General features: G+C 50.6%; 12 protein-coding genes across 12 annotated transcripts; 6 read left to right on the plus strand and 6 right to left on the minus strand.

Annotated features, from left to right (window-relative positions):
* Positions 1 to 458: 458 nt before the first annotated feature.
* Positions 459 to 1,099, plus strand: HO133_009719 (uncharacterized protein; the record flags this gene model as incomplete). The annotated part of the gene is made up of 2 exons (XM_037300579.1): positions 459 to 562; positions 754 to 1,099. 2 exons carry the CDS (start codon positions 459 to 461, stop codon positions 1,097 to 1,099), a joined length of 450 nt encoding a protein of 149 aa, XP_037154427.1.
* A 470-nt stretch (positions 1,100 to 1,569) lies between these two features.
* HO133_009720 (uncharacterized protein) lies at positions 1,570 to 2,009 on the minus strand (the record flags this gene model as incomplete). The annotated part of the gene is made up of 2 exons (XM_037300580.1): positions 1,570 to 1,910; positions 1,985 to 2,009. 2 exons carry the CDS (start codon positions 2,007 to 2,009, stop codon positions 1,570 to 1,572), a joined length of 366 nt encoding a protein of 121 aa, XP_037154428.1.
* A 253-nt stretch (positions 2,010 to 2,262) lies between these two features.
* Positions 2,263 to 3,839, minus strand: HO133_009721 (uncharacterized protein; the record flags this gene model as incomplete). Its single annotated transcript, XM_037300581.1, has 4 exons — positions 2,263 to 2,688; positions 2,742 to 3,472; positions 3,521 to 3,631; positions 3,698 to 3,839. The coding sequence occupies 4 exons, from the start codon at positions 3,837 to 3,839 to the stop codon at positions 2,263 to 2,265; spliced, it is 1,410 nt and encodes a 469-aa protein (XP_037154429.1).
* Positions 3,840 to 4,766: 927 nt separating this feature from the next.
* On the plus strand, positions 4,767 to 6,589 carry HO133_009722 (uncharacterized protein; the record flags this gene model as incomplete). The annotated part of the gene is made up of 7 exons (XM_037300582.1): positions 4,767 to 4,869; positions 4,924 to 4,932; positions 5,424 to 5,483; positions 5,537 to 5,548; positions 5,613 to 5,853; positions 5,901 to 5,951; positions 6,103 to 6,589. The coding sequence occupies 7 exons, from the start codon at positions 4,767 to 4,769 to the stop codon at positions 6,587 to 6,589; spliced, it is 963 nt and encodes a 320-aa protein (XP_037154430.1).
* A 175-nt stretch (positions 6,590 to 6,764) lies between these two features.
* Positions 6,765 to 7,226, minus strand: HO133_009723 (uncharacterized protein; the record flags this gene model as incomplete). The annotated part of the gene is made up of 2 exons (XM_037300583.1): positions 6,765 to 6,923; positions 6,957 to 7,226. The coding sequence occupies 2 exons, from the start codon at positions 7,224 to 7,226 to the stop codon at positions 6,765 to 6,767; spliced, it is 429 nt and encodes a 142-aa protein (XP_037154431.1).
* A 977-nt stretch (positions 7,227 to 8,203) lies between these two features.
* HO133_009724 (uncharacterized protein) lies at positions 8,204 to 9,208 on the plus strand (the record flags this gene model as incomplete). Its single annotated transcript, XM_037300584.1, has 3 exons — positions 8,204 to 8,609; positions 8,642 to 9,010; positions 9,081 to 9,208. 3 exons carry the CDS (start codon positions 8,204 to 8,206, stop codon positions 9,206 to 9,208), a joined length of 903 nt encoding a protein of 300 aa, XP_037154432.1.
* Positions 9,209 to 10,700: 1,492 nt separating this feature from the next.
* HO133_009725 (uncharacterized protein) lies at positions 10,701 to 13,702 on the minus strand (the record flags this gene model as incomplete). The annotated part of the gene is made up of 13 exons (XM_037300585.1): positions 10,701 to 11,698; positions 11,779 to 11,976; positions 12,054 to 12,101; positions 12,146 to 12,187; positions 12,291 to 12,304; positions 12,449 to 12,469; positions 12,621 to 12,683; positions 12,829 to 12,848; positions 12,949 to 13,032; positions 13,167 to 13,243; positions 13,292 to 13,335; positions 13,484 to 13,505; positions 13,651 to 13,702. 13 exons carry the CDS (start codon positions 13,700 to 13,702, stop codon positions 10,701 to 10,703), a joined length of 1,683 nt encoding a protein of 560 aa, XP_037154433.1.
* Positions 13,703 to 14,393: 691 nt separating this feature from the next.
* Positions 14,394 to 14,721, plus strand: HO133_009726 (uncharacterized protein; the record flags this gene model as incomplete). Its single annotated transcript, XM_037300586.1, has 2 exons — positions 14,394 to 14,577; positions 14,678 to 14,721. The coding sequence occupies 2 exons, from the start codon at positions 14,394 to 14,396 to the stop codon at positions 14,719 to 14,721; spliced, it is 228 nt and encodes a 75-aa protein (XP_037154434.1).
* A 337-nt stretch (positions 14,722 to 15,058) lies between these two features.
* Positions 15,059 to 15,648, minus strand: HO133_009727 (uncharacterized protein; the record flags this gene model as incomplete). The annotated part of the gene is made up of 2 exons (XM_037300587.1): positions 15,059 to 15,555; positions 15,636 to 15,648. 2 exons carry the CDS (start codon positions 15,646 to 15,648, stop codon positions 15,059 to 15,061), a joined length of 510 nt encoding a protein of 169 aa, XP_037154435.1.
* A 1,247-nt stretch (positions 15,649 to 16,895) lies between these two features.
* HO133_009728 (uncharacterized protein) lies at positions 16,896 to 18,847 on the plus strand (the record flags this gene model as incomplete). Its single annotated transcript, XM_037300588.1, has 4 exons — positions 16,896 to 16,930; positions 16,984 to 17,063; positions 17,113 to 17,507; positions 17,558 to 18,847. 4 exons carry the CDS (start codon positions 16,896 to 16,898, stop codon positions 18,845 to 18,847), a joined length of 1,800 nt encoding a protein of 599 aa, XP_037154436.1.
* Positions 18,848 to 20,540: 1,693 nt separating this feature from the next.
* On the plus strand, positions 20,541 to 21,654 carry HO133_009729 (uncharacterized protein; the record flags this gene model as incomplete). Its single annotated transcript, XM_037300589.1, has 2 exons — positions 20,541 to 20,834; positions 20,902 to 21,654. The coding sequence occupies 2 exons, from the start codon at positions 20,541 to 20,543 to the stop codon at positions 21,652 to 21,654; spliced, it is 1,047 nt and encodes a 348-aa protein (XP_037154437.1).
* An 813-nt stretch (positions 21,655 to 22,467) lies between these two features.
* HO133_009730 (uncharacterized protein) lies at positions 22,468 to 25,510 on the minus strand (the record flags this gene model as incomplete). The annotated part of the gene is made up of 5 exons (XM_037300590.1): positions 22,468 to 23,668; positions 23,722 to 23,913; positions 23,967 to 25,081; positions 25,134 to 25,379; positions 25,451 to 25,510. The coding sequence occupies 5 exons, from the start codon at positions 25,508 to 25,510 to the stop codon at positions 22,468 to 22,470; spliced, it is 2,814 nt and encodes a 937-aa protein (XP_037154438.1).
* Positions 25,511 to 27,539: the final 2,029 nt, after the last annotated feature.

A 27,539-nucleotide genomic window follows, 5' to 3' on the forward strand; every position in this document is an offset into this window, starting at 1 on the left:
GCTGAGTATTTCGAAGTCAGCGTTCAATTCTTGGCGTGTATCGAGGAAACCTAGGCCAAACAGAAATATTACTCCCGCAGCACGTTTTCGAAATCTTATTCACATTATAACAAGGAATAGTCGGTCCAAAATCACACGTACGATGCAGGCATCCTATCCAGCACCGGGCGACAGGATCCTGGGGGTGGCCCTGTCCCCGCGCACTGGACATTTGAAGGGTTATACGGAACCATTCGTATGGCGAGTCCTCCGCTTTCACCTGGGAGGGCAAGACCGAGTCAGCTGCGCCCAGAATCAAGACTGTGTTTCTCCAAACGCGAAGGCCGATCCTCTCCTATCGAATGTTTCAACGATCTTGCTCACCTATGTCTACCGCGACACCGCCCTGTTGCATATAACCTTTTACACATATACCAAGAATAAGCGATGCAGCTCGAGAGAGCTCGTCGCCCGTTGATATGTCAGAGATCACATCACTTTTACGTGTGATATCAACGGCGCAGAGACCGTCATCTGGGTCCCACCTCAGCAAACGTGCGCAAGATCAATCGCAGACCACGGAGTATGATCATACTCACGGCTAAGAACCCTGAACGGAAGAGGAATATCAAAGTTTCCCTCTGTCCGCAGTCCAAACGTTCGACGGGTAGTACTTGTGGGTAATAGCTCCCAGGCCTCTTGGCAACTGGCAATGTTCAGACCTTGACCGTAAGTCGATGCATCACATTTAATCCTTGGTGCTGTGAGATGGAGGTTGGTCAAGGTTGATACATTCTTAGCTGGTGTTAGAGATATGTTGACCGGCGCACTAGGAGCGTACGGGGCTGGCCAAGAAGAATCCAATGACGAGGTTCTCTTGAAAGTCGTGATGTCGCTCGTGGGAACGGATAGATCCAGCGGAATACCATCGTTAGTGCCTTGCTCAGGGGACGGCACTACGCTCGACGAAGCTATGCAGACCAACAAGATGAACAAATTGTGGGGGACGAGCCACAGAGCCATCGAGGTGACGGCGCTCGCGTCTAAAAGGACAAGGTGTAGCGGCGGATTTCTCTTCTTTATAGCAGGAGACAGCATTAAGGCTGGCGCTGAGGGATAAGCTATGGGTGGAGAAGCCAATGCATTCTACCACGCGCTTAGGCGACTTCCTCAAGCGCAATGAGTGCATTGCATGGCAAACCCAACAATAAGCGTAGGAACGATCAATGAAGCGCTTGAGACAAGATCAAGAACAACATACTCGAGGGAATCACACTTGCCTTGCTAAAAGCACGGACAGTCGAACAATCGTCATACCCCGTAGTATCTACGAACACTAAGCTGTAGAACTTCAGAAGAGCAGAGCGGACGATAACTAGACTACTCAATCTATCAGTGGTCTAACACGCACGGTCAGCAGTTGCACGAAAGTCCCTGAGATGCACGTTTATACCTGAACGACAATGTCCCCGGCATCTCAACGTAGGACCCGACCAGACGAGGAAGAGAAGCCCATGCAATCCACAACCCACAACCGCAACACCAAAGCGGTGCCACCCCTCTGCACCGCATCCCCTCCCACTCCCCAGCCTAGCTCTCCCTCTTCCTCAACTCCCCATCCGCGCCCTCCACCAAATCCGCCTCCGCCTTCCCGATCCCTCCGATCCCCGTCTCTCCCACCGCTTTCCCCCCCCCGTAGAGCTGCCCACCCTTCTCGCCCTCGATTTCCTTGCTGACGGCGATGGGCTGGTTGCCTCTGAACCGCTTCCGCATGTCGATCATGCCTCGTTTGCACTCGCCGTAGCCCTTTTTGAGCTGCCGACAGCGGGTCGGGAGGCCGTCGACGAGCGGGGGGCGGAGGCAGTCGGCGGGGGTGTTGCGGTAGATCATGACGCAGTCGGAGTTTTGCAGGCAGGTTGCTAGGGCCGCGCCTAGAGGGGAGAGAGTCAGTGGTAGGTTTGAGGGGAAGAGATGGCGGGGAGGGAGAGTGGGGGGAGAGGTTTACGGATGTCTTTGCACGAGGAGGGCATGGTGGTGGGCCGAGGTGAGTTGTTGTAGTTGGTGGTGAAGTTTAGTTCGACATGGAGGGTCCAGGTAATCTGCTGCTCATAGTATCACGAGTGGAGAGCAAGATAACGAATAGTTTTGACGTTCAGATTTGAGTGGTTGAATCTGGATTCTGGAGGTTGGGCAGATTTTTCTCCGAAAAGTACGCTAATGATGTTCTGCGTACGTCTTGATGAATTGAATTTTCATAGTCCTACAGTACATAAAGAACCATCTCTATTGCATCTTCTTTCCCTTGCTCTGCTCGTAGGCAGGCTCGCTCCACAGCCAGATTCCCACAAAAGCCACCCACCCGGCAACTGTAATCCATACACCTGCAATCCAGACCCAACCAGCACTGATCTCCCAGCTGCGTGGCCACTCGTCGTGAGCGAAGTGTCTGACCGTTACTTCCCGCTTTATGTCCACGTTGGTAAGAAATGGTCGCTTATAATTGACGCGGAATGAAAAGATGCCATGCTGGTCTGGAAGCTTGAAGGTACTGCTAAAGATAGTGCTGTTAGGTGTTTGAGAAATGGGTATAAGATCGAGACGATGATAGGGCGAAAGCATGGTAAATTCAAGCTGCAAAGCGTCTGAGGCATCAACCTTGAGAGGACTGAGATGATCGTAAGTGTATTCAGAGACCTCGATATTGAATGTCTTCGGGGACTATTAGCACCTTTGGTAGCAGCTTGGAGCAAGACTTCACTTACTACGTCGTTTTTGACGCGGTAGATTGTGGGATTGAGATATCCCAACTGGGCTACACTGTCGTTGCCAGCTGCATCTCCTGTAATTGTGCTTAGGTGGTGTTCAACTCTGCCGACCTTCAATACTCCCAGTTCCATGAAAGTCCATGCAGTGATCTGCTTCGCAAATTCTCGATTTGCTGTCTTGCTGTCTTTTCCATCTACGCTCTTGACTTTGCTGTCGAACCATTTGTTCTCGAGCGCTTCAGCAGACCCAAAGACCGTGAATCTGGCTGAGTTCCTGGCCTGCATACTTGAAACCAGTGAAATCTGTTCTCCTACAGCGAACGGATCCTCCACAACCTCAGCTTCGTCCTTGGGGTTGTAGCTGTAGGCGGTGCTCTTCGCTCGTAGAATCGGCGCCAAAAGCGGGCTCGAGTTTCCTAGTTCTTGGGCTACCGCTCTAGGGAATGCAATTGTGCCGTCTCCACCAAAATAATTTTTGACATCTGATCGTATGCGGGAGCCTTGTGGCAGAAGAAGAACATCATGCTTCTCAGATGCCGAAGCTGCGTCGTAATTGAAGTGATCAACCACAAGAGAGTCGCGATCTGGAGGCAGATGAATGTCTAATTCAAGAAGGAGGGAGGAGATGGAGGTTGGCGTGGGAGAGTCGGCGGAGAGGGTGAGGAGTATGTTGCCATTTTGGTTGATGAATTGTAGTAGAAGTTTGGGTGTTAACGCAGGGCCCAGCCCTGGACTTGGTAAGCCAGAGTCGTCAACATTTGCATAGGATGATGTACCTTTCGACTTTGGGGGGAGTAGAAGGATGTGGTCGAAAGCTCGCTCCCCATGCTGGAACAAGGCAAGCTTGTCATTCTTTGGTGACTCAAAGGTGAGCTTGTAGCCTCGATCTGGTGAATCCAGTCAGCATGCGCAAATGGAAGATTGAAGGGAGTAGGATGAATTGTCCAACATGCCTTGGAGGTCGTCCCAGAACGTTGAGTATTTCGCCGTTTCAGATGATTCTTCGACGACAACCAGCAATCGGCTCCCAGTACTGCTTAGACCTTGTACTAGACCCAGCAGGGTTATGAATAATAAGTTAAGGAGCCACCGCATGTTGATATTGGTTGCTGTGGTTGTCCATACGGTGGAATCTCAAGCTTTCTAGAGACGTGTCGCCAAGCCATGAGATGAGAAACGTACCCCGGCCATCCCCCATCCAGCGTAGGGTACGATTGGAGGATACTAAGGTAACGCTAATACGTTCCCCGGCCGGACTGGATTACTAAGCTTAGTTGACCAATCAATTACCTCAGATTTACCAACCAAGCGTACATACGTGACCAGAAATCTCAATACGAAGCTCTAGATCCACAGATTACTGAAATTCCACTTCGAATGAAGACTTCATAAGAATTCGGGATTTCCCATAAGAAGAGAAGTAGAGCGCGGAAGCTAACGCATCATTCATAGATGATTCGAGAGTTGCAAGTGCGTGGCTGTTCAAGAGGCTGACAGCGGCCAGATTGAGAGGTATAAGATTGAGGGAAGAGGTAGCAACACTGAACGCTTCTGGAGGTCTTCCTGTGATAACCTGATGCGGGAACCTAACATGCACGGTTGCTCACCTAGAAGAGCCTTTCGCTGACCGCAATGCAACGCCCGGGTACGACTCGATGCGCTGGGCTGTGTAGACGAGTTAGGGAAGCATTGCGAGAATACAATAAACCGCGACGGTCGAGGCCATCAGTGTGATAGTAATTTCCCGGCTTCTCCGAATGTCGGATTTGATGACCTGGCTGACGTTAGTACCATTCGTCCGAGTATGAAGCTCGCTTATGCTTGTGAAAGTGAGAAAAAAACGGGACATGCGCCAAAGCGAATGGATGTTGTAAAGGATAGACACTCAATGTAACCCATTGGGGAAGTTCACTAATGGATGAATGGTAGTTCTTTGGGGCTGTGCATTGGCAGACTTCAGGAAACCACTTACAACGCTGCTGGTGCACCGTAGTTACAGAGGGACACAACTTCCTACCAAGAATGTATTATTTACACGGCACACCTCTTGTCAATGCACAAGCCCAGAAAGACCCCACGACCATCAAGATTCTGATCCTGTTGTTTTCACACGTGGTGGACGATTGTGGGTGACTTTCAAGCAATGAACCTGGTCTTGCTAACTGCTTCCGACGAGAAGATCAGCGATGTAATTCTTCATCACGAGTTTGGCATGTCTAAGCCGTCGATTTCACTCCATCCGGGGCAGGTGAAGCTTACTCAGTGCCGTGCTCGTGCATGGTCGGCGGTTTGACTCGCCTCGTCCGGGCGTAAAGCCTTGTATCTTGCATCTTGCATATGCAGCACAACAGTCACCACTTGCTTCTTCAAGTGGCCCATCTCGGCAGTTGCGCTGCTATCCGGTGCGGTGAGCAATCGATCGAAGGCGTAGCGAGGTTCTCCGATGCGACCCATGGAGCCTGAAAACATTCGACGCCTGGGCTCAATGCACGAACGGACCCATTCCGAGAGCAAAGAGGCGATGGTCAGCTTGGCTTAATCAATATTCCCAGGAGGTGACACATCGAGTCGGAGATGGGACGCTCGTCAAGGCAGTATCGATCGCTAGCCGGCCTGAAAGCCGGATATATAAGACAGAGGTCGAAGTCTCTTTTCTGGGACGAAGATCACATCCCACAGCCTCGAACTTATTCAAATTCCAAATATCTCAAAAACACGGCCGGCATGCTTTGCAAGAACGTAAGAGCACGGACAAGCGCAACGTACCCAGGGCAATGCTAAATTGATCATAGACCCTCATTGCCGTTTTGGGGGCCGCAGTTGTCACTGCTAGCCCATAACCCCCTGATGCTACCTCTGCGGTTCCAGCACCGACTGGAACGCTGTTCTTCGCCAACAAAGGCGGCAACTTCCAGCCCAGCCAAACAATCAAAGGTGTCCATGTTGATGCAACTGGCGGGCAGGTCACCAACAGCAAGCTCGCAGTTACTTCCATTGTCAACGATGATGGCGTTGAGCCTGGCAAGGACGCCTATAACTTTTATAGCGGAGATGGTACCACTAGCGCTGGCTGGCCCGCCAAAAGCGCATGGATCTCTTTTGAAGACATGTAGGAATCATTTGTGCTGTTCTTGCGTCAAGCTGATAAAGAGAAAGGTTCAACAACAACGAGGTCGAGATGTTCAGTTCTTGCGACCAATTTTCGGAGTGAGTCCCTCGTAATTAGTACTGCGGTTTGCGTGGCAAGACAGGACTCGGAGTTCAAACAACATTTTCCACCGAATGTTATTTTCATTAAACATCTCGCAAATTATGTTGCCGTATTAAAGAGACATGCTGACTTCGAAATTGGCATCAGGTCCGATGACTCCGGACCCGAAGTCGGCGCGATCTACAACGCGCTCCAGCAAGTTGCGATGGAGACAGAGGTGGACCATCGCTTCATCCTTGCTGTAGTGATGCAAGAGTCTGGAGGCTGTGTTCGTGCCCCGACGACCAATTACGGTGTCCGCAACCCGGGTCTCATGCAAGATCACGACGGCGCTGCCACTTGCAACGACAACGGTGATGTTCAGAATCCATGCCCCACCAGCACCATCACCCAGATGATCCGAGATGGTTCTGCTGGCACAGCCAGTGGCGATGGTCTTGCGCAGTGTATCAACGAGTCTGGTGCCAGCGACGTTTCGGCCTTTTATAAGGCAGCCAGGATCTACAATGCTGGCTCATTGGCCTCAGATGGAGATCTTGGGGCACCCGGCGCGACCCGTTGCTACTCCTCTGAAATTGCCAACCGCCTGACCGGTTGGGTACAGGCCGCTCATGGCTGCACTCTCGATGGATAGGATATGTATTTCGAGGGATACAGCCAACCACGTTGACGGACAATTGTCGTGGCGAGATTTTCTATTGCGCGTTCATGTTATTTGAGGATCCCGCACTGAATTGATTGAGATATGATCTACTGCTCGGTAAAGCGAACGGTATCCTGCGAGCTATAAAAAACTCATACTGCGTCCTTTATTGAATGTCTGGACTGTCACTCTCATGATTGAATCCTTCACTGTTAGCACCAGCCGGCAGTTCTTCAACTGCCGTAGCCTTCTTCTTCCTCGCTACCTCCTCATCAAGAAAGTCCACCAAACTAGCCTGCTTCCTCTTGAAGGACTCCTCCTGCATCTTCATCATACCATCCAATGGCCCATTTCACACCTGCCACGACTTGGCGGCAGCAACAAAGACTTCTGCAAATAGCTCTTCAAAAGTCTTATGGGGACCAACTCCGCCCGCCTTACTGCCCGCCGCCTTCTGACTTTCTTCGACGTCACGTAGAGGACATGCCGTGACTACCTCTCTGATACGAGATTGGGCGTAGAGATCCCATGGGACGACAGGATCACAGTGACCGTACTGTGGACCTGTAATGTCGATAGCGTAGGTTTTGTCATCTTTCAACATGACCTTAACGATATGATTGAACATAAGGCAACCATCGATAAGGGTCTTGGGAGGATATCCCGACTTCGGAGGGATGGGAAGACACGCGCTCGGAATCGGCCACTCTTCATACACGAGATGATGGCCAAGGCAGGTGTAGTATCATATCACTTCTCTACGGTCACCCGATATGGCTTCATATCCAACGAACGTTTTAGGACAATAAGCCAGATTCTGGCGCTGTATGCAGAGAACGGTATGCTGATCCTGCTTGGAAGGCTAGTTACCAGAGAGCAAGATTTCCCAATCAGTGGAGATGCAGAGTATCCTGCCTTGTCATCCCACTTACTGTTCAGCCATCTACGGCCTCGGAAACTGCCAGATCCCCAACGGCACGGGGCAAACAAAGTGCTGCCAATGCTGCAATTCCCCCGACCAATCAAGCATCTGCTAGATGAGTCTGCCTGCGCGTTCTGGAGACCCTATTGCGCAAAGAGTGGCTGGGAACGAATGAAGCTACTCTGAGCGACGTAATTTGCGATAAACTTCTATCGGAAAGTGGTGTCCATCATCTCGAATGCTGGGAGACATTACAGGATATGTACACACGTGTACAAAAGCAAGATCAGCCCCAAGAGCCATCCAGATTTGTAAAGGTGGTACGCAATCATACAGCAAGCCAAGGCTAGAAGCTTGGTGAAAGGTCCAATAAATGGTCTGTATGAACTTGAGCGTGGCGGCCTCGACTGGGCTGGAATTGTAAACATCGCCAAAAACGCAGCGGAAGCGCATGGTCAACGTATCCCTACAAAAGGAAGTGTCAGCAGATTTTCGTACGGAGCAATCAGCGCAATAAGATGATGTTGTATCAGTCCAATTGGGACCAACTTGCAAGTAAGAACTTCCATCCTTCCTCTTTGTTCACAGTCATAAGTCTAATCGAGCTTCAGCTTCGATACCACCAACACTGGTACGCCAACGTTCTGGAGTAAGGCACCCGCTTAAGATTTACAAAAAAAACCATGGCCATCGTTCACGCAAACATACACGCCTATCTTTCAAAGGGAGGGCATGCAATAGCCGAGACAAAGAACAATCATAGGATCATTAAGACGAAGCCAAGGCTCTTAAGACCGCCAAAAGTCATAGACGAGTTGGTAGACAGGCTTATGGTCCAAATCAAGAAAGACGTCGCCTTAGAAAAATCGCTCGTCGTTCCTCCTGAGTGCTGGAGTCGTGATTCGATGACACGACCCTTCAAGATCACAGCAGTATCAGTCCTGGAACGAGTTGCTCGCGGTATTCCTGAGGCTGAATGGGCCCAGTGGCAATTTCTGGAAAGGCTCAAGAAAGACTGGGTTTACGGTGCCGCTGTTTCGCCGGATACGGAACTTTCACCGCAGCAAACCATCCCTCATCAACAAATGCGTCTTCATCGGAGCTTTCGAATCATCGGGTAGAGATCCAGGACTTTCATTGGGAGAATATTCAAGCAGCAATCGATCAATTGCAAAAGTTGGAGGCGACCTTAGACGGTGCCGATCCCCAAGAGCTGTTGCGCTTGAAGAAGAACCTGACCGCGAGTGACACCATGCCTTTCCGGCTATTAGATTGGGACGGAAACAAATTGTCGGGCAGCGTATTTCGGAAGACCTTTGGTTTACACACGTCCCCATCTAGCGAGGACGACCTGCAGCGAAAGCAAGGCGAGCGACGCCGGCAAGAAAACCAGCAGCTAGAAACCCCATTAAAGCGGAAATCAACAGACGAGCCACAGCAGCAGAACAGACAGAAGCGGTCAAAGACGACGCCCGTGAAGTCTTCAGAAAGTAGCCTCGAATGTCACCGATGTGGCCTCGGATTTTCCTCACTGGCTCTTCTGACGGATCATCTACGAAGCTGCCGAACCAAGTGTGAGCGATGCAATAACCTTGGCATCGCCTGCATCGAATTGGCAAACCATCAAGGGGCAATTCGGAAATGCACCCATTGTAAAGAGGCAAACCCCGATTGCAGTGGTCCCATAACGCCTGTTGACGAGCAGAAGGATACTCCGCAGTTCAGTGTTCTCTGCCCCCGATGCGGAAGTGAAGTACATCGAAAATATATTTGTGGTCATTCAAGGGAATGCCCAGGAAAATGCAAAAGTTGCGTGGGGCAAGGTATTCCTTTGCCTTGGATACATCCGCTCGGGTTGTCTGCGTGGATTGCAGGGCTGCGAAAGTGAAGTGCACGTGGCCTGCTGATCAAGAGGAGAAGCTCATTCCGTGTCCACGGTGCGACAGGTCTATAGTTCGTGCTTACTTCTTGTCACATTGTGACAAATGTCTCGGAAAGTGCCAGGCATGTCAGGCACACGGCAGAGCATGCAACGCAAACCTCAAGGATGCTGATTGTTCGAACTGCAAAGCGGATGGATTGTTTTGTTCGGGCATCTTCCCGACCGATGAGTAACGTTGCTCCCGTTGTTCTTGGGTTGTTGGGGGCGATCTGGCCCGTCACGGGAGATTCTGCGAGGGAAAATGTAAGCTTTTGTGATGAAGAGGGCATGCCTTGTGAGACTTTTGAGGCCGGCGAGTGTGATTGGCCAAGGTAAGAGATGCACTGGTCGCAACACCCATTCAGAACTGGTGGATCCTTCAAGAAGGGCCAGACCCTGCCCACATTGTGGCCAGTCTCACAGCTCCGCCGCAAACCTTTTGGATCACCTCAAGAGATGCAAAGGAAGGTTATGATTGGGAGCAACAAGAGTCTTCCTACGAACAATCCAGATCTTTGCTTCATGCATCGTCTTCCAACTCACCGAGGAGGCTCTTTCATGGTCGCTAGTCGATATATCCTATAATGTTCGTTATCCGGATATCATAGTCTTCCAGTAGAGGCTGAGTATCGGTGAAGACATTGTGGGCCAGTGGTTCTTTCACGTGCAGGAGCGAGACATTTTCTATGTAGTAAACTTATGCATTAGACTATTGACAATAAAACTATGTGCGCAAAGCCACCAAGCACGACCATAAGCCGAACGTGCACTGGGACCTTGGAAGAAACCGGATACCATGCCCATTCATCCCTGCTTTGCGCTGTCAACATCGAATTGGCAGAAGCAGCTCTAGAGTGGTACAAGAAACAACACAGGCAGAAGAACAGAACTTTCAGCCACAGAGCTCGAGGAGTCAGATTGACAGACACTAGTATAGAAACAGGATATCTGCAGCACTTCTGTTGAGATATACCAGTAGCAGGACGACCGTGCACTCCAGCCCAGCGATCACCATGGGTGTTTTACCATAAGAAAGAGACGGCATAATAGTGGTGTATCGACGGTTGTAGATGCGGCAGACATGGGTGAGGATTGCATGTTGCATATTGCTGCCCGGAGTCAGAGTTCGTGCCAGTCTCCTAAGTGTTCTATGACTAGTCCCTGAAATGGGGGCGATGGCCCTGCTATATCCATCCATTATCTGTGAGTATTTTCTCTTCGAATATTCAACCCCGGCAAGTCATGAGTAGACAGAATCTTCAATCCTCCACTTCAAAGTCATCTTGGTTATGCATTGAAATGTCCATCGTTCGCTTCGGCTTCTCGTGTTCTTCTAATGTTCGTTTCCGCTTCCCGTTCGGCAGGGGTGAATGATTGCCATTGACAACAGGCATGTTACCAGCATGTAAAGGCCCCGAAGCAACGACACTACCATCATCCTTCACCTCTGCTCCATTTGTAGCCATCTTTATCTCTTCAGGGTCGGCTGAGCCATTAGCGACTGCGCCACGGGCGTTTTCTATCATCTTGATCTTCTTGGTCTCACCTCTTACGCGCTCGAGATGAGCAAAGTAGCCGTCTGGGACAGGCGTTACATACTGGCCGTTGAAAACGCCGACCTCGAAGTCCTGGGTCTCCCTGGCGGTGTGATCGGAAGGTGCAGCTTGACGGCATGCATCGATAAGATCATCGAGCTCTTGGAAAATGACTTTCTCTGCTCCGATATGTGTAGCAATTTCATCCACGGTCCTCTTGTGCGCTATCAGTTCAGAAGGCGACGACAGATCTATGCCGTATATGTGAGGGTGGCGGATACGGGGTGCAGCAGAGGCGAAAAAGACCTTCTTTGCTCCAGCCTCCTTTGCCATAAGTACAATCTCTCGCGACGTAGTACCCCTCACAATGCTGTCGTCGACTAGTAGCACATTCTTCCCCACAAACTGCTGCTCCATGGCGTTCATCTTCCTCCTGACACCCTTTTGCCTTGCTTTCTGGCCACCCATGATAAATGTTCGAAAAACGTAGCGATTCTTGACGAAGCCTTGGCGATACGGTTTGTTGAGACGTGCGGCCACACAAGGTGCTGTGGTGTTACTTGTGTCCGGGATAGGCATGACTACATCAATCTCTTCCAGCTGTGACGGAGACAAGACCTTCGCGATTCGATGGGCGAGCTTATATCCCATGTTTTCTCGACTCTGATGGACGCTCATAGCATCAATAACGCTGTCAGGCCTAGCAAAATAGCAGAATTCAACTGAGCAGGTTAGAGCAAGCTCTTCCAAACAATCCAAAGATGCTAAAAAGACGAGGAATGTTTTGGGAGAGTAAGCTCACAGATGTCCGGGCAATATCTTTTCTGAGTTTGAACGGAGGCAAAGACTGGCTCTGCTCCTTTCTGTATTATGACGGCTTGGCCTGGCTTTATGTCCTGAATGTTCGATTTGAGGTATCCCAGTTGTTGAAGCGCTACGGACTCTGAAGAAAGCATGTAATCTCTCCCTTGTCCCGAGGAAGCCAGTCTCGAGCCAAGCACTACATGTCACCGAGTCAGCAATTATATGTGATATCGATTGGCAGAAGTGATAGTGTTCAGACCAGGTCCTACGTACCAAGAGGTCTGATGCCATAACTGTCGCGAAAGCCAATAATACCGAAGCCTAGCTCTTGTTAGTCGCGCTCATTGTCCCGATGAACGACAGACCAGCAAGCATGGCAGTGCATGCAAACCCTCCTTCCAAACGTTCTGGTTGTGTGTCAGCGTGATTCCTCAATAGGTGTGAGTTGCTTCGCAGCCATAACATTCAAGACAAGTGAGTCTCAAGAAAGCCTGAAAGAGGAAGACGTACCATACATGCGCCCACTGCAATAATTGGCTTCGTCAGCTTCGCTCCTGCAAATAAGGGTGCAGAGATATTTCTCGGAGGCTCAAAGGCTAGGGTCCATGCGTGCTCCTCAAATGAGGAGAGAACGTTGTAGGATGGGGATTTCCGGAGGAAAGACGTACAGTGCGGCGAATATATCATCACTAGCAGACAGAAGTCAGTATTACTCTATTATAGCGTTTCCAACTTAAAGATGTTTTTACTCTCCATCCTAAAAATCTTTATATGGTGTTTGCTCTGGACATTGTGTTCCCCAGAGGCACGGAAACAGATAAATTTTTCGGGCAGGCTTACCAATTGATCCTCGCCTTACCAGTGGTATTTAATTCTGACGCGAATACATTGAGCAGTAATTCCCTACGTGCATTCGCTCGTCAGCATTGCCCTTCTGAGAAAGGAGAGGGAGCCGCAAGCCAGATCTCGGTAGCAGGGACTCTCCAGACATGTCTCGCGAGTCACCATAGGACCTCCAAAGGCAAGTAGAAAGTCGGAAAAGACGTACGAGTCAGACTCGGTATTAATCTTTACCAAAATCGAAGTTTAGCATCTTTTTCTCTGCTAGGATCGGTTCCCCTTATGCGAAGAGTACGGAAATGTCAAGAATCTTTCGGATATGACTCACATGCCGATGTGCTTCTCGGTCGAGGAAGTCTCTCAACTCAGGTGCGTTGATGAGGTTGCCATTATGAGCGGCGCTAATGCCATACTTGTTCGCTCATCAGCATAGCCTCTTCGATCGAGAAAGGAAAGCGAGTCACAAGCCAGGTGTTGGAAGCAGAGACTCCCAAGGCATATCCCAACTGATCTCAGAAAGCAAGTAGAATCTCGGAAAAGACTTACAGGAGAGTTCACAAAGAAAGGTTGTGCTTCAGCGTTGGCTGACGTGCCTGCAGTGGGGTAGCGAAGGTGTCCGAGGCCTGCGTTATCTTCAGCTTTCAACTTTACGTGGCCGAAGGCGCACTCACCCATGTACCCCGGGAGATCTTGTACTCGTGCTCCATCGCGAAATCTACACATTTATTCCGCTCATCAGCATAGCGGCTTTCAGAAGAGAAACCAAGTCATAAGCCAGATTCCGGGAGTCAAGGCTGCCAGAACATGTCTCACGACTCCCAATATAACCATAGAAGGGAAGTAGAGACTCGAAAAAGACGTACACTTTCGAGGCTAGGCCGTTTCCTGTACGATAATTTCTCTCGTCAGCACTGCTCTTTCGAGCAAGCAAGGGGCTTATGGTTCAGTCTCAGGGGCAAAGGCGTCAAAGAGATGTCTAACAGCTTCCAATAGAGGCCCCGAAAGAAGAAGTCTTTCAAGGAAGATGTACCTTTGCACTGAAAGATCCTTCCTCCCGTAGCACAAGTAGAAATGCCTGTCATGTCTCTTATTATTCGTTCGTTCAATATTGGAAGTATGTGGTACCACAAGCGTCTTGGCCCCGATGCTGCAAATAGTACAGAGCCTCGCTGCTAGGTATGAGTGCTGCCGAGGTCTTGAGAGGAAATTTGTCGGCTCACTGAAGTTCTGCCGCACAAGCATTTCCTTCTGGCTCCGCATGGAGCATAGCTAGGATGCCACACATCTCTTTCAATGTCGCAGGATTATCAGTGGCATGGGTGTGTGTGCTCCTTACCCGGAAGATCAAAATGCTAATAGCATGAGTAATTGCTCTCTTTCTTCAGTATCAGGTCGTCAAGGGCAGGCTCCGGGAGACTGCAGGAAACGACATTTTTTTGAATTTTTGGCTAACGTCGCGCAAGATTTGACTCCCCCCTCCAGACTCGCCGCAACGGATGCCAAGACCGAAGTTGGACCGAGAGCCGAGGAGAATCTACTGGGACATGCAATGTCCGACGACCGAAAGCCTTAGGGTTAGGGTTACCTTCACGAAACTGTACAAGGTAACTTCGTGGCCGCGTTGGTCTCCCACGGCTTTTGTCCCCAAGCCTCGATCCATTGCGAACAAATTCCCACCTCAGTTGCCCACCCTTTGAGGGCCAGATCAAGCCTTTCAGCGCTCTGACCCGAGCGAAGTATCCCCATCACATCGACAGAGTCTCCTCCTGCAACATGTCCTACCCACAGTTCTTCCAGCAGCCCTTCCGCTACATGCGATGGGCATCACACGAGAGACCAGCGATCTTCTACTCCTTCGTCATTGGAACCGGCGGGCCACTGTCCCTAGTCATTGCGCCGCCAATCCGGAGATACTTTAACGATGGGCCGAGAGAAAAGATACCGATGACATACCCAGGTAAGCTACCCATCAAGGACGGCAAAGACTGCTCGAAGGCGCATAGGCCCACTCACTCATCGGCAAGATGACGGACTTGGCTGATACGATCGTTCTGCAGTACCGTCGGGTCCAAGGAAGATACCAGAGGGCTATGATGACTAGGCATTGCAGTGAAGCAGATGGGGCGTGGACGGACCAAAAATGCGGGCGCCGCAGAACGAGCGGGCAGCTACAAGGTGGTCGGAGCTTTGTATGAAGCAGCCCATAGAAGGATTGGGCGTTCGAAGTCGTCTGATGGTTATTATTGGGTTCCGGCGCACAAGGGAGAACAGTGTCTGACAGAGAGGAGGAGGCACAATTCATACAGTCTTGCATATACTCTACATGAAAATGACAAGGCCTGCGACAATGCTCAAGAGGCCACTATGCTAAAGGAGTAAAATATTGTTTTGAAATACCCGTTGCTGCATTTGTTTTCTATTCGGCCATGTATTACTCGCTAAGTCATCAGTGCTCCGAGGATGTCTTTACTGTCGACACAGCTCATAAATAGACCAATAACGTCTTCCACGAGGTTAGCTGCGCTTCTCTCATTGCCGCAGGATCGAGGGTCGAGCACCAATGTCTTGTCTGCACGTCCAGCTACTACGTCTCTCATAAATGCCATCAGGAACCTCCTCACGCTCATTTGTTGTCCGTTCTTTTCGGCGAGCACTTTAAAGGGCTCAGTTTGGGCTACTTGCGAGCGGTTCCAGACGAGTTCCACGTGCATTTCTGTAAAAGGGAACATCCACACATATCGGTAACCACGGACTAAATGGGAATAACGGTTGGTAAGCCCCAAAGCAATGTCTGCAGAAGACAGGTCCGAAAAGAGCTTGTTGGCAAGGATGATCAGGACAACCTGCAGCTCAATACTCTTGGCTAGAGCCCGTATGCCAGAAGCTTCAGCTTCGCGCAACTCGATCTTGAAAGTGTTGACAAGCTGTGTCACCTCTGGGAGTCGGGAGGCATACCACTGCCTTTCGAGGACTCGTTAATTGTCTGCCATCCTCATATACTTTGATTTGACTTACTGCATTGCTTCATTATTGGGGTATGAGCGTGAGCGCACCGTTTCCAGATCAGATTGTAAAAGAAGTCTGAACTGGCTTGGCCATTTGTATCTCAAAACTAATACGACATCACGGATGGTATTGTTTTTCCTGGCGTGCACCAAATTGACCAGCACATACTGGAGCTGATTATCGCTGAATCCGAATCGACCGATGTGATGTATCGATTCAGATTTGATGAGCGGCGAGAGCGAAAATGGACTGGATGGCTTCGTTGTAAGCCAAGAGGCAGGGTGCCCGAGTTCGAGGTCTTCCCATGCATCGTCTTCCCATGCATCTGGCGATGTAGAATTGCATGGATCCATCGATTGACAAGCATGGTACGAGGCGAAGATCTCCGGACCATTCAACAGTCGAGATTCCGTCTCCCAAGATTGACCGAGAAGTGGTAGAACTGAGAGATGGAAATCCGATAAGGATAAAGCTGTTGACGCTCAAGCGGTAATCCTTGAAAAGAATGCTGTAATGGTTTAGGATGATTGTATGATAGTCCTCGTCCACTCCAGCCGAATCAATGCTTGATACAAGAATACCACGTCCGATTGTTCTTTCTAAGGAAACTGTGGCAGAGGAGACTCTACTTTTGGTAGAGTAGACATAGCTGATGGATTGCACCTTCCTGGGACAGATTCACATATGCCTGGCGTCTTTGCTAAACACTGTAGGCCTTGTAAATATAACATTCTCACCAAGGACTAATGATGGAGCAGAGTCAAAGCTTCGCAAAAGCAACATATAGATTCTTTGATGCCAGAGTGTAGCTATAAATTTCACGCTTGTATATCAGTATTCGATCCCTCATCGTGGCAAGAAACCCTTGCATCGTATCCAAGCTTGAGAAAATCTGAATACACAGCGAAACGAGGGTACCAAAATGAAAGGTTCAAGTGGAGTAGAGAAGCCTCCTTGCGATTTATGTGGGCGGTCGAGCAGGCACAGTCCTGATCTACGTTGTACTTTACAGTGATTACACGAAAGGTTGCCGAGGTTGCCATCAGACTTGGAGTGAGTGGTTTACGAGTAAATAAAATGATCTCCACAGGGTTCAAGGCGGCTGTCACTGGCGAGCCCGGGCCGCCAGATTGGCCGGTGACGTGCATGTGTAGCGCGCATGCTCGGCACTCATGCAAACATCTTGAGCAACATGCAGCAATGGCTAATCATGTACAATAACAACTGAAAGCTCGGCGTTTCTAAGGATTTGGGTCATCGGCAGCAGTCATGGTCAGAATTCCTGTACTCGGGAGGCTCTTCTGGTACGTCCTACTTTACTGTCCCCTCCCAACCCGCCACTGACCAAGTCACGCAGGCGAGAATACATTGCTCTTGCAGGATCTCTTATTCTGATATTCCTAGAGGGCTGGATAAGAGTTATTACACTTGGGCTTCGTAAGGTCCTCAGGCGAGCTCTCTCGTGCAGCTTTCTGACTTCTTTCAGCCCAACCAATCATTCGATTTTGCTACAACAGATCCAAGAATCTCTTCAATGTTTTCTCCTCCGCACAAGGCAGTCAATCAAGATCAAAATCAAAATCAATAATTAGATCGGTCGCGGGCGCTTCAGATTTTGTGGATTTATGTGCTCTATTTGGCTACTACGCAGAAGAGCATGTCGTGCAGACAGGAGATGGATACTTGCTTGGGGTACATCGTCTCTGTTTGAAGAAGCAGGGTGAAGATGGCATGAGGGTCAACGCGGGTCGTGGCAGTTTGCAGAAGAAAGTTGTGTATTTGCATCATGGCCTGCTCATGAACAGCGAGGTATGGGTATCTCTGACCGAGAAGGAGAGATGTTTGCCCTTCATGCTAGTTGAGAGGGGCTATGATGTCTGGGTAAGTTCATATAGCCTACGGTTCATGTAATTCAAGACTGACGTGCCTAGCTGGGGAACAATCGCGGCAATAAATACTCGAAGAAGTCCGTTCGCTTTTCCCCAGCTTCCAGCGAGTTCTGGGACTTTTCAATGGACCAATTTGCCTTCCATGATATCCCAGACAGCATCGATTATATTCTCGCAACCACGTCGCAGTCATCCCTATCTTATGTTGGCTTCTCTCAGGGCACCGCTCAGGCCTTTGCGACGCTGTCCATCCATCCTACCCTCAATGATAAGGTGGACGTCTTCATTGCTTTAGCCCCGGCCATGTCACCTGCCGGTCTACGGAACGGAGTCGTCGATGCTTTGGTCAGAGCTTCTCCCGAGGTCCTTTTCTTAGCTTTCGGACGCCGGAGCATACTCAGCTCTGCAACCATGTGGCAGTCTATCTTGTACCCGCCGATATTTGTTCGCATCATTGACATGTCGCTCTCATTTCTCTTTGATTGGTCAAGCAAGAATATCAGTATCGACCAAAAGCTCGCTGCATACCCCCACTTGTACTCCTTCACAAGCACAAAGAGCGTGGTACATTGGTTCCAAATAATACGAAACAAGAGCTTTCAGATGTTTGATGATGATGTCCAAGCGCCATTGAGCCTTGGAGCGAGTGACAGGTATTACAGAGTGGCGAAATTTCCGACAAGAAACATCAAGACGCCGATCGTGCTGGTTTACGGTGGCAGTGATAGTCTAGTTGATATCAGGGTCATGCTCAAAGAGCTTCCCAGGCACACAGTCGCGAAAGAAATACCCCACTTCGAGCATCTTGACTTCCTATGGGGACAGGAAGTTGAGACATTGGTTTTCCCCCATGTGTTCGAGGCTTTGTTAGAATATGCCGGTCGAGATCATTTGAAGTCTCCAGAGCTTACATACAAGAGTACTGGGAATAGGCATCTTGCAGTCAATGGACCCTCAAGCTACCCAGAGGATGACGGCGACATGAGTGACAGTAATCCGGAGACAAATAAGGGTTCAGCTCGACACTATATGCCCTTGCCGAAAGCATCCCCACGACGCTTCTCTCCTACCACATCTCGAAGTCGGAAATATGCCTCACCGCCTTCTTCGTCCTCAACAGAGCAGACGTCGGCGTCAATGGATGGCGCGAGCGATCGGAGAACTGCGGGACAATCCAAGAGCCGTGGCTCAATACTGGGCAACAGCATCAAGCACACAGGCAAAAGGAGCGGTAGCGTGTCAAGTACGAGAAGTGTCGACAGCACTAAAAGGTTTGGCGAGGGAGGCATAAGTATTGGCGCGAGCAAAGCTACGACTGGATTTAGTACTTAGCCTGCCATCGTAAGTGGTGAGAAGTCATCTGGTCATGTTCCAAAAATTCAGCCAACGATGTTAGTTGGACCGAATGGATGACACTGCGCTGCTGGTTTCAAATAATGGGAGATGCCCGAACTCCTTCCAACAAAGCAACAGTCAAGGGTTGAACCGCAAGCATATATTGTTACCTCTCGTACTACTTATGATCATTTCCATGCGACTCTAGATCCCAGGTCAAGCCTGACGCGACGAATGCCTCACGCTTGAGGAGCTTGCATCTGCAACTTGAATTCGGACTTCGCCATATCAGGGTGTGCGGATCAACTCAGAAGGCTACAGATCCCACGTTGCTCAGTTTTCTCGCTGAAGCACTAGGCACGATTTTTCGCGCCTATCAATCGGATACCGTCAGGCAAAATGAACAGCGCCTTGGACTCTTGATAGTGTCAACCTCAATACTTCAGGAAATAACGCTGGCAGAGTTTTAGTCAGGTCATGGAGAATAATGAAGAGAAAGCATTCTATTTCAGCCGCGAAGTGTTCTTGAGCCATGGAAAGACCCAAGCTACGATACGGAGGCTCTGAAACGTCCGTCAACTCAGGTTCAGCAACACATCGATCATGAGCCTCTCGAGTCTGTGGCTCGAGACATGGGTGTTGGTGGACTTCGCACATACGTTGACGGCTTTCATTTCGAGTGACGGCAAAATACTTGTGGACGCTGGCTGGACGATTCTGAAGGCATTTGTACTTTAAGAGGAAGTTGGATTTGGCGAAGAGTCGGAAGTTGAGGATACTGATAAGATTACCGCCATGATGGTCAAGGAGCTGAAAATTGAAGGCCAGGCCGAAGACCAAGCCAACTTTTCTCGCTGGAGCGTGTTTTGCAACACTGGGTTCCTTTCTGTTTCAAGTCTACGCAATCAGGACTACCTTGTGCCACTTACTGCTGAAGCAAGCAAAGTAGCAATTCCAGTAGTAGCCTGAAGATGGGAGAAGAGTAATGTTGATAAAGTAGGGTTCAGGATCAGGAAGCGTCACCCAAGAGCTGTCTAAGTAGAAATTTAGTTTTAGTTCATCGGACAACCAATTCTCCGACATGCTCTTTACTCTAAAATAAACTTTAATCTTTTACCTCGGCACGCGGGCTCCAGAATTCGTCGTACACCCTAGTCCAAATTAGGCGCTAGGGTGTACGACGAGTTCTGGAACCCGCGTGCTCGGTTCGGTTCCCATAGATTGATTTGCTGATTTGGCTAATTGCTGTGCACACCACCACACCTCGGCACCAAGGGCAAGATAGAGTGGTCATACTCCGTCATGTACATGTACGTCATCCCTGCACCACCAGCACCCGTCGCTTCCATATCCGAAGTGATGGACGATTGGTCAATGGCGCCGTAACTGTCTCACGGTGTAGCCGAGCCTTGCAAGCGACTTCGAGAACCTCATACTTATCTATCGCTTCTCCTCACTTTCCCTCCCCCCTTCTTCTCCCCGCTCTCCCTCAAAATCTTCTCCCTTCTCCAAGTCCAATGATTTCTCAACACTGAACCAGTCCTGCTGCTCATGCCCGCAATTCTCCCTTGACCTTTGCCTTCAGCGGCTTGCTTCCAAGTTGTCAGCCGCATCGACATCGGGTGGTAGTTCGTCAGCCTCGTGTCGATTTGACTCTCATCCAGTCAAAAAAAAAAAAAAAAAAAAAAAAATGCATGCCCTCGACATCCTATACCGGCGTGACGACAAGCAACTGGCCGCGTACAGAGCTGCCTGTACACTGAAAACATGCCCCATCAAGGAGTCCTACTATGCATACCGCCCATCGCTCTCCACCAACGCTGCTTTCCTCGCCCTCTTCTCCTTCTCACTATGCTGTTTCATTCTGCAAGCAGCCCTCTCGCGGCGCTTCGTCGGCTGCACAATTGCTATGGTCAGCGGGTGCATCCTTGAAGTGCTGGGCTACACTGGCAGAATAATGAGCTGGTATAATCCCTTCAATCAGGTATGTCTACATCCCTTAGCCTGCAATTGCCGACGACATCATCCACCTGTGCTGACGCCACCTGCAGAACGGTTTCCTGATGCAAATCGTTTGCCTAACCATCGCCCCTGCCTTCTTAGCAGCAGGAATCTACCTCACTCTCTCGCGCATCGTCATTACCTTCGGCCCCGAAAACTCACACATCAAACCTCTCTCTTACCCACGCATCTTCATTCCTTGCGACGTCATCTCTCTTCTGCTCCAAGCGATCGGTGGCGGCATGGCATCGGTGGCCAGTCACCAGGACAAGAGCCCCAATACCGGCGATCACATCATGGTTGCGGGGTTGGCGTTTCAAGTCGTCACGTTGCTGATGTTTCAGCTGTTGTGTTTGGATTTCATGATCAAGACGTTGAGGAGGATGAGGACTATGGGCGAGGCGGCGTTGGATCCGAAGCACGCGCTCTTGAGAGGCAGTACCAAGTTTCGAGCCTTTCTGGTCGCGCTGGGGCTAGCGACATTCTGCATCTTCATAAGATCGATTTACCGGGTTGCTGAATTGAGCGAGGGGTGGACGGGTGCTTTGATCGAAAATCAACATCTTTTCATCGGGTTTGAAGGGGCGATGGTTGTCGTGGCGGTTTTGGTTTTGAATATATTCCACCCGGGATACTGCTTCAGGGAAGGGTATGTGCAGAAGAAGTACAAGAACCTCTTCCGGAAGAAGGGAAGGAGGAGGAGGAGGAGTGCGGACGTTCGAGATGAGAAGGCCAGTCCGGTTCGAGACGGGTCGTCTGGAGCAGCCACGCCTGTTCAGGAGGTCGCCGAGAACGGGATTTGACACCAAGGAAGAGCAAAGGAATGCTGCAGCGGTGTAGCGACTTCGGCTCAGACACGGACGGTCACGGGCATCACGACATCAACGACGCGTTGTATATTACAGCCTGTAACAGAGTTAGCGCTTGCGCAAGGTTTGCCGGAGGGTCGCATAGCGCAGGGGACACCATCGTTGACGCTTTCGTATCGCCGTATGATCGTATTGGTGCGAGCCAGCTTTAGCACTGCAACAGCAATCTCCAAAGAGACGGAACAGGGTTGCTTCGGTTCGCTTCTCAAATGTAACGGCCTGTGAATAATCCATAGGGCAAACTTTGCGCAGGAAGACACGATTGAGGTCTTGGACGGCGGAAATCTTAACGGAGACAGTGGTAGCTCCCCCCCTTTGACGGTCTCGACGGTCAAGGCTTCTCAGGGGCAGCTTATCAGGAATTGTTGGGGGGATATTGGTGCTCGAAAATCGTTGCTCGACCGCTGCGAGCTCACCGTACAGTCTAGGTACAAGATTTCACGTAGCAATCAAAGATTCGGCTTCGGGTATAACAGGCTCTTGCCATGGGGTTTTTCTTTAATATCACAAACTCTTGTATTATTACCACACGATATCAACAATGACAAAGCCTCAAGCGAGTCGCCTCCAAGCGAAAATCGTCCTCTCACCCAGGACCGGTCTTGATTAATGCGCAAACCCGCCCAACCAACCATGGAGGGCGCTGGGAACAAATAAATGCTGATTGATTAAGGAAAGACATGAATATAGACATCCTTCTTCTCTCAACTCCACTCCCAACCGTCATCATGATGCCAAGGGACACGCTTAGGCGTAGACAACGAGACCAACAGCTGCAAGCACCACGGACAGGAAGAACCCGCTGTGCGAGGTCTTGGCGGCCGCACCCTTGAAGGTTGTCGCAGTGGGCGATGGTACTGTTGAGGCGAGAACCGAGCCGCTGCCGGAGGCACCAGCCACACCTGCAGCACCGACCACGGGGGAAGCAGCAGAGGAGGCAGTCGCACCAGCCTCGTTGGCGGCTGGGGTACCAGCTGCGAGACCGACGCTGCTGCCGGAGGTCGCGAAGTGCATTTGGGGCACGGCGAGCTGGGTTGAGAGCAGCGAGGTGGTTGTGCAGCCGGGAGCCATGACGCCGGTGGCTGGGACCTGGAGCTGACCATCGGTGATCTGGTCGACGAGGCCTGCGGCGACGGAGCAGGGGACGGTGACGATGACGGAGATCGGGATTGTGGTTGATGGGACGCTGCTGGACGGCGCGGGAGTCGGGGTAGGGCTGCCTGGGACCGGTGCAGTGGTTGTAGTGGTCTGGCCGGCCTCGACTGGAGAAGCTGGGGCCGGTGTCACAGTCCCAGCTGGAGATACGACGACGGCTGGACTGCTTCCAGCTGGTGATACGACGACGGCTGGGCTGCTTCCAGCTGGTGATACGACGACGGCTGGGCTGCTTCCGGCTGGAGATACGACGACGGCTGGGCTGCTTCCAGCTGGAGATACGACGACGGCTGGGCTGCTTCCAGCGGGTGTCGAAACAGGAGTAGGGATGAGCTCCACGGATTTGGTAATGATGGCAGGGTGCTGGGGAATGTATTGAGCGCAAAGACCCTGGTAGCTCGCCATGGCCTGGGCCTGTAGCGCCACGTCTTGTTCATAGTTCGTGATACATTCATACACGCTGGTGGTAACTTCGTCCTGTTTGCAGTAGCAGTCGTAGTCCGTGTTGCTTCCGCACCCCTTAAGGTCATAGTATGCTGAGATACAACCCTTGAAGGCGGGTGGTGGAGATGGCTGCGCAGGTGGTACCACTGGGCTGGATGAAGAGGATGGTGACTGGACGGGCACCACTAGGCTTGGCGAAGAGGTTGGAGGAGACAGGGTCGTGGTGGTAATCGTGGAGGTTGAAGTGCTGATCACGGTTGAAATGGTGCTGGTGGTGACCACTGTTGGCGTCTGGTGAGGAGGAGTGATAGTCTTGGTGACTGGGCAGGTCGTCAAAGTGGTCAAGACACTGTATCAGAGCCACGTTAGCTTACGCGCTAACAGCAGGAGTGGGTTACTTACATCTCGGTTGTGGTTGTAATAACAACTGGAGTTGATGTGTAAACAATTGGAGGAGACAGGGTCGTGGTGGTAATCGTGGAGGTTGAAGTGCTGATCACGGTTGAAATGGTGCTGGTGGTGACCACTGTTGGCGTCTGGTGAGGAGGGGTGATAGTCTTGGTGACTGGGCAGGTCGTCAAAGTGGTCAAGACACTGTATCAGAGCCACGTTAGCTTACGCGCTAACAGCAGGAGTGGGTTACTTACATCTCGGTTGTGGTTGTAATAACAACTGGAGTTGATGTGTAAACAATTGGAGGAGATGGTACAGAGCTGGTGGTGCCAACTTCCTGAAGAGAGCCAGGCGTAGTGGTCGTGGGAGCAGGTGGCGATGGTACGGCAGGGCTTGATGGACTTGGAGCAGGTGGCGATGGTACGGCAGGGCTTGATGGACTTGGAGCTGGTGGCGATGGTACGACAGGGCTTGATGGACTTGGAGCTGGTGTGGTGCTTCCCTGTTCAATTGGGGTGGAAGAGGAAGTCTTCTCTGCGCAGCGTGTGCAGGTAGTAATTGTGCTGGTGATCAAGCTGGTCTTGACGATGATGGAAGTGCTACCGCTGACAACAGTCGTGGAGGTCACTGGGCAGCTCGTCACTGTGGTGTAGGTGGTCAAGCTAGTGTACTCGGTTTCGATCGGCACTGAAGTCGTGGAAGTAGCTGACTCAATCAGAGATGGCGAAGACGGAGTAACCGATGGCGAAGGTGTCGAAGATGGCGAGACGACAGGCGAAGAAGTCGACGATGGCGTGACGACTGGCGAAGAAGAATTTGAGGATGGCGTGACAACTGGCGAAGTCGTTCCAGATTCACTGAGCGAAGGAGTAGAAGATGGCGAGACGACAGGCGAAGAAGTCGTTCCAGACTCAATTGGCGAGAATGCAGAAGGAGTAACAGAAGGCGAAACCTTGGGAGCAGTGGAGAGAGGAGGGCTGACCGGCTTGGAGGGAACAAGTACCGGTGTGCTGCTCGATGCAGGAGCAGAGCAGCTTGACGATTGGGCCGGCGTGCATTGGAAGTTCATTGCCACAATGCCGATAGGTACCTGGGGTCCCGATGGGGAACTAGGGTGAACGCAGACCTCATGGTAGTCACTTTGACCACAATTGGCGTTGTTCATGGTTGTGACCTCGTTGGCATTGCACAACTGGTGGTATGAGCAGCTGAGGCCGCTGATTTCGTTGTAGTGGGTTATCTGAACAATAGTGGGTTGTTCGACTACGATTTGGTGGGAAGTACATGAGTACTGCGAGCCAGATCCCTTGTTGACTGTGATACCGCTGCCTTTTGTTGTGCCGCAGGTTTGCATGATACATTTCTGATCCTGATCAGACATTAGTATTGGTAGTCAGGGCCCATTGCGAACATCTGCTTACGGTCGAGCCCGCAGAGCTACCTCCTCCACGCGGGAAAAGGCTTCTCTTGCTGTTGCTGTTGCATTTCATCTGGCCGTAATTTCCATTTTGGACACCCATTCCCTGAACGCCGGTACAAGAGCCCGATGTTGGCTGGGACTCTTCGGCGCAACTGATACCACCCTTCTGCGGGTTGCTACACTGGTTGGTAGATTTTGAACAAATAGGGAAACCCGGAGCACATTGCCAATCCGAGCCAGGCGCTCCCTGTCAGCGGCAGAATTAGATGTAGCTCTTCTCAGACGCAAGAAGAAAGGCGGAGGAAGCAAGACACTTACGGCTGCAGCCTGCTGAACAGCCAGAAGGCCAAAGAGGGCAGAGATGGCTGTTAAGCGCATGTCGGCGGTATTAGATGTGGTATGACTGTCGTGTAAGAGAGTGTATTATGGTATGCAATAGACAGTGAAGGGAAGGAACAACAGTCGAGGAAGCGAGTGACCCGACTATTGATGCAGGAAAGAGTGAGAAGACCCAACAAGACACGCAGACTTAGAGATTCGGAAGATGGAAGAAGAGTGCAACGGGGGGGTGGGCGGCAAGTTGATATAACAGCAACATGGGCAGTCTGGGCCCATTCGCGGGTTGGAAGGGCATTTCGGTATTATTACGAGGCGTTCTATTAGTTTGGGAGGAGTGTTGGCCCGTGAGCGACCAATGAAAGAGTGGTAGTGCCGTGTCAAAGGTGTAAGGCAGGGATGAAAGGTTGGTGTTTTGAGAAGGGTGTACTCTACATGTATGAGGGAGAGGAGCTCAGGAATTTCCTTAGCAGCGTCTTGAAACGGGTTAGTCAGGTACGTGTGCCGCTAACTTTGCACCGTTAAAGCGGCTCAAGGCGTAAAAGTGGTTGGAAGAGGCATCTCGGGCGAGACGCTAGACATGATCGCCCCTGTTTCACTTCGAATCCTCGCCCTTTCCCCTTCTTTTTGTTAGGTATACTATACTAGTACTTAATTTTGGTACTATTAGCTTACTTTATTTAATTTCCATCATGTTCCGTCAGTTGGTCCGACGATCATATTTCTAAGTTAAATCCGCAGGCACGCGCCCGCAGTCTCCTAAAAATAATCCCTCACTTATTATTAATGTACTTTACATAACGAGATCCGGGGAATTGCATGATTTGTTGCATTAGTGCCCACCACAAAGCCGTAATTGCTGTTAAGATTTAACGGCCTCTCATCTTCATACGTCACGCCTTCTTATCTCCATTGTTATTCTTATTCCTCTTCTTCTTCTTCTTCTTCTTCTTCTTCTTCTTCTCCTTCTTCTCATCTTCATTGTCTCAAGAAAGCTGCTCCTGTCATGTCGAACAACAATCGGTAGAATGCCAAGTCGTGGGCGGTACGGAGTAGTAGTGGTCAAGACCAAACAGTGGCCTCAACTCTGAGACGCCAAGAGGACCCTTAAAACCCAACTAGGGTGCTCGCCCCCATTGGTCTGAAACTCAGGAGAGAAAGCGATTCGCTCGCCGCAACCGCAGACCTTCCTCCGGTCACCGGGTCAATACGGTTAAGTCGCTGAAGATCACTAAAGTAGTCACTGTTGAAAAAATACCTTACGGATACATGCCCTGAGCTTTTAGCAAATGCCAACTCGCAGGCGCCGCACTTGGCAACGAGGCGGGGTGCCAAAACCCTCAAAAGAGTGGGATTAATTTGCCAATTAGGTGGAGGACCAAGGAGTAAAGACTAAAGAGTAAAGTACCAAGGACGAGTATTGAGCTTACTATGCTCGTGACACTCATGATGGTCACAGATCCGTGTCCGTCCATTCATGAAGTACAGACTACAGAGGGAATATTCCGTCCCGATACTGCCGAAAAGAGCCCAGAGTTTCCAGACTTTAGACTGTACCGCTGCTTGAGCCTCGTTGTAGACGTGCGGAGATTGAATGCGGAGCAGCAGTAGTCATCTCTTGACAGAAAGGGTACTCGCTTTTGGAGAGGATGGTATGCTTCTCCGCCTCTCCTTTTCAGGAGCTGATGGATCGAGCTGGACGTACACCCCTTTTTGCTGCATGTACATTGCACACGAGCACGCGAGCACACCGTCGAGCATATCTGTCTCAGGTTCAAAGTATCGTAAAAGCGTAGGAGCGAATATGTACAGAAAGGATTTTCCGAAGGGGGAGAGGATATGGCTCACGGAAGACACTTTCGGCCCATAAGACGGATTGAAGGTGTACTACTTGATGACAATCATCTCCGGACGATCGAAAAATGGTTGGAAATATGCAATCAAGGAATTGCAAAACAACAAAGAGTCTGACGTGCATCAAAGATGGCCTCTCAGATCTCTAATTCTTCCAGCAGTCGGATCCGACTTCTGCGTAATTCGCTCAGGCGACGAAAATTTTCTTTGCAAAGCT

Source organism: Letharia lupina (genome assembly GCF_014066315.1).
Source record: "Letharia lupina isolate WasteWater1 chromosome Unknown contig_7, whole genome shotgun sequence".
NCBI classification, from domain to species: Eukaryota; Fungi; Ascomycota; class Lecanoromycetes; order Lecanorales; family Parmeliaceae; genus Letharia; species Letharia lupina.